The sequence below is a fragment of the Ochotona princeps genome, chromosome X (assembly GCF_030435755.1).
Source record: "Ochotona princeps isolate mOchPri1 chromosome X, mOchPri1.hap1, whole genome shotgun sequence".
Classification (NCBI taxonomy): Eukaryota; Metazoa; Chordata; class Mammalia; order Lagomorpha; family Ochotonidae; genus Ochotona; species Ochotona princeps.
In genome coordinates this window covers 94,849,613-94,854,449 of record NC_080865.1, presented here as the reverse complement: position 1 = coordinate 94,854,449, position 4,837 = coordinate 94,849,613, and the positions used below count along the sequence as shown (strand labels likewise).

General features: G+C 52.8%; 1 protein-coding gene across 1 annotated transcript; it reads left to right on the top strand.

Annotated features, from left to right (window-relative positions):
* Positions 1-2,098: 2,098 nt before the first annotated feature.
* Positions 2,099-3,550, top strand: GPR101 (G protein-coupled receptor 101). Its single transcript, XM_004587799.2, has one exon. The coding sequence runs from the start codon at positions 2,099-2,101 to the stop codon at positions 3,548-3,550; it is 1,452 nt and encodes a 483-aa protein (XP_004587856.1).
* The last annotated feature ends 1,287 nt before the right edge of the window (positions 3,551-4,837 follow it).

The following is a 4,837-nucleotide window of genomic DNA, read 5'->3' as shown; positions in this document are numbered from 1 at the left end:
GGTAAGCCATCCGGCTTGCACTCCCGGCGCAGCAGCCGCCAGTGTCCTGCCGAGCCCCGCAGTTCCACGCCTGGGCGGCTCCTCCTGCCGCGGGCGGCAGGTGGCTGAGCGACTCCGCTCCGGGCCCCGCACTGCGGGTCCTCCTCGACCAGCCTGTGCACCTGGCGTTTTCCCTCTTACTTATCAGGTGCGTCCCGTTCTTCCCTTCCTCTTCCATTCCTTCTGGTTTTCAGCATCTTAGTCTCTCTCTCTCTCCTCTTTTCTGTCTCTCAGGGTTGCGGTTTCTTATTCTCTGCCTCTCTCCTCTATTTCCCCTTCTTCTAACAGTAAGATGATGGACTTTCTGACAATCTCCAAGCCCCTCGTTCTCTAACGGCTACGCGCTCTTCTTCCTTCTTTCTCTCCCATCCCCATGCACCTCTCATTCTCTTTCCATCTCTTTCTCAGCCCCGCTTGCCCTGCCGCGGTTAGAATCCCCAGCCCACCCCCTTAGCGTTCTTGCGTCCTGTGCGGTTTTCCCAGAGCCCGCATCCCCTACCGAGGCTGACTCCCGGCGGGTCGGGAAACACGAGGAAAATGCTGTGGTGCGGGCGGGAGGGGCGCACGCCAGAGCATCCTCGCTGAGTTCTGCAGCCGCTGCGGCGCTCTAGGCAAACGCGCGGTTGACCCGCCAGAGCCCGCGGTGACCACCGCGCCAGGTGCTTTCTCTGGCAAAATAAGGTCTGCAGAGGGACCGATATCCGACACAAGGTGTCGGTCAGAGAAAAGCCGGGGTAAGGAGGCATCACAGAAAAACGGAGAGAAGCACAGGTGCTCACAAGCCCAGAAACATGGGAAAAGTGCCAGGCAAGGGTGACAAGAAGGGTGCCGAGGTGATCTGACTGAGACGCAGAGCAACCAACAGCTGGAGAAACGGAGTTGGAGACAGCCGGGTGAGAGAGAGATGGGGGAGGACAGAGAGAGAGAGAGAGAGAGAGAGAGAGAGAGAGAGAGAGAGAGAGAGAGAGAGAGAGAGAGAGAGAGAGAGAGAGAGAGAGAGAGAGAGAGAGAGAGAGAGAGAGAGACTGAGGACTCAAGGCGGAACACCCGGCACAGAGACAAAGCAAATGTGCCGGTGAGAGCTGGGAGAAACAGACCCCGAGGGAGACCGAGATGCAGGTGTTAGAGAGACACCACTGCCTCGGAAGCCAGCGCACAGGTGTGCTAGGGACCCGCAGACGTCAGGAAGCCTGGGAAATCAGCTGCGAGAAAAAGAGAAAAGAGCCGGAAAAGCACGCGCACTAAGCAGTGGCAGAAATGGAGACAAGCAGAGACACAGAGACAAGAGCATATCAGAGAGACAGAAAGATAGGGAGAAGACGGGAGGAGGGCGGGGCGCACCCCAGAGCCAGCAGGAGAGAGATGCTGAGAGGGAGAGAAAGGAGTGGCGGGCACAGGGGAGAGCGCGCTGCGGACAGGGGGCACGAACTAGCTAGAAACTAAGAAATAAACGCACACTGCAAGCACAAGAGACTCCTTGGGGGATCCGGTGAAGCAGACACGCGCTCCACCAGAGCGAGCGCCAAAGTGCGCTCGCAGCGCACTCGAAAGATGGGTGGCAGACACTGCACTGTGAGCGGGAAGCAGAGCACAGCGTACGTGCTACCTGCCCAAACTCCGGGATCCAAAGACGCATTCGAGACCCGCAGAAAGATTGCGGGCGTGCCCGCCACCCCTCACCCTCACCCCCGGGGGAGACATACGCAAAGAAGGGAGAGACCAGGAAAGAGACAGGCAGAGAAACACCCCTACACACCCCCGGGGATAGCCAAAGAAACAGCCAAAGAAACTACCCAGATGCCTTAGGGGTGGGGCGGGGGAGGGGGAGCCCCCCGCGCTGCGCTGGGGACTGAAAGCGGGAGAGACTGAAAGTGCTGCCGCGTCAAAACTGAGCACCCGGTCTTCTGCTCTCAGCCACAGGTTAACCGCTCCTCCCCCCGCCCCGCCCCGTTTCTTTCGTTCCCAGCACAGACACTCAGTATAATCGGTGCAGTCCTCCTTTGGCCGCTGGTGCCCGCGCTGTCCCTGCATCCTGTGTCAACGTTAGCCTGCTGTCACCATGGCATCCACTTGTACCAACAGCACGCGCGAGACCAACAGCAGCCACACGTGCGTTCCCCTCTCCAAAATCCCCATCAGCCTCGCTCACGGCATCATTCGCTCGAGCGTGCTGATCGTTTTCCTCACTGTCTCGTTCGTTGGCAATGTAGTGCTGGCGATCGTGCTGCAGCGCAAGCCGCAGCTAATGCAGGTCACCAACCGCTTCATCTTTAACCTGTTGGTTACCGATTTGCTGCAGATCTCGCTGGTGGCCCCCTGGGTGGTGGCTACTTCCGTGCCTTTCTTCTGGCCTCTCAACAGCCACTTCTGCACTGCCCTGGTTAGCCTCACCCACCTGTTTGCCTTCGCCAGCGTCAACACCATTGTTGTAGTGTCAGTGGATCGCTATCTGTCCATTATCCATCCTCTCTCCTACCCGTCCAAGATGACCCAGCGCCGTGGCGTTCTGCTCCTCTATGGCACCTGGATCCTGGCCATTCTGCAGAGCACACCTCCACTCTACGGCTGGGGCCAGGCTGTCTTTGATGAACGCAATGCTCTCTGCTCCATGATCTGGGGGGCCAGCCCCAGCTACACCATCATCAGTGTGGTGTTCTTCATCATCCTCCCACTCACTGTCATGATTGCCTGCTACTCGGTGGTGTTTGGGGCAGCCCGTCGTCAGCATGCTCTGCTCTATAACGTCAAGAGCCACAGCTTAGAGGCGCGGGCCAAGGACTGTGTGCAGAATGAGAATCAAGAAGGAGAGAAGTCCGAGGTGGAGGGTGAGAGTGAATTTCACGGCCAAGACGAAGGTGAGGCCAGGGAGGGCAGCATGGGGTCCATGGAAACCCAGCGTGGCAGCATGGAGGCCCGTGAGGGTCACATGGACGGTAGGGAAGATGGCAGTGAGGTTGGGGAGAGCAGCAGTAACGCAGACAAGAGCCGAGAAGAGGTCAGCCAGTGCAACATTGACTTGGGTGAAGAGGACATGGACTTGGATGAGGATGGCATCAATTTCAGTGATGATGATGTTGAAGCAGTGAATATGCCAGAGAGCCTCTCACCCAGCCGCCGGAACAGCAACATTGACCCTCCTCTGCCCAGGTGTTACGAGTGCAAAGCTGCTAAAGTGATCTTCCTCATCATTTTCTCCTATGTGCTGTCCCTGGGACCTTACTGCTTTCTGGCTGTCCTGGCTGTGTGGGTAGATGTCCAAACCAAGGTCCCCCAGTGGGTAATCACCATCATAATCTGGCTTTTCTTCCTGCAGTGCTGTATCCACCCCTACATCTATGGCTACATGCATAAGACCATCAAGAAGGAAATCCAAGACATGCTCAAGAAATTCTTCTGCAAGAAAAAGCCCCCCAAGGAAGACAGCCACCCAGACCTGCCTGCAACTGAAGCTGGTACAGAAGGTGGCACTGAAGGCAAGGTCACTTCCCATGATTCTATTACCTTGCCTTGAGTAAGCTGCAGCTGCAGAACCTAAGAGCAGCTTTCTTTTCAGTAGATCAGCCACATTCCCATTCATGCCAACTCCTACCATTTCAGGCAAAGATGCTGTGCACACATCACTTTTACCAGAAGGCAGATAAGTGCATCTAAGTGGTAAGAATTTAGGTCTTTCCTTAAATGTGTGCCTCTGAAAGTGTGGACTTGAGGATTCTGACTGAAATTTCCCCCTAAAAAGTGACTTGTCTCTAAATATTTTTAAGCAACAAAAGCTATTCAATTGGGATTTGTACTGGGTATTCTGTCTGCCTTCCCAGGACTACAGCATGCTTGCTTTAGCTCTGAGGGAAAGGGGAGATGATGTTTCTGAGTTTATGAACTTTTGACCCTCTCAGATTTGCAGCTGAAGGGTCAGGGCCTTTCAACAGAAAGAAAAGCAACGCAGTACATCCTTCATGGAGCCCAGGAAGCAGAACCTGACAGACTGCTCGATGCAGGAGCCAAATTTTGAACTGCAAATGCCTAAAATGTGATTTAAAAAAACTGTTGTGCAAATGGAAGCAAAGGAGTATTGTGCAGTCGAAATACCAACAAAGTTTCTGGATCTTCTAAGGGAATCTAAAGTACTAAACGGACATGTTGGAAATGGGAAGCTATCCCAAGCGGGGGGGATTCAGACATACCACACATATGGGATTAAATGGTTGATTTTTCTTGTAAAATACTGGGTTAATGCATGAGCTGGGACTCAGCTCACTCAATACAAATGGAAAAAATTGTCGGTTAACGCCAAAATATTTTCTAGCTGTTGTTTTAATAATAGTGGTACAGATACTGTGTTACTGTTTTTCAATATTCTGTTTGTGGCTGATTTGGGTTGTTCATAAGAATCCTTCATGTCTCTTGTGTTTTAATTACTTGTGTTTTACTTTGTTCAAATAGGCCTTTCTTGATAAAGCAGTATTTCCAGAAGGAAACGAAATCCAACTAGAAGTGTTGAAAGCCGTAGAAAATTCACACTGCCAATCAAGAACTATGCATCCATCAGAAATCTCTTTGTTTCTGTGAGGAGCAAGTAAGGCAGTGTGAATGTTTGTCATCCTCCAGACATGTCTTTCCCATCTCTGGCACTCTCTAAGCTATTAAGTTCTCTGCAGATGTTGAAGAGAAATCTAACAGTCAAGAATGAAAGAGAGGATAGTTTCACAGTACCTAGAAAACATCTGATGTGGTCCAAACCATTCTAGGGTCAAAGTCTTCTGGTCAGACAGGTCTTAATTACTGCTGTTGAAATGTACCA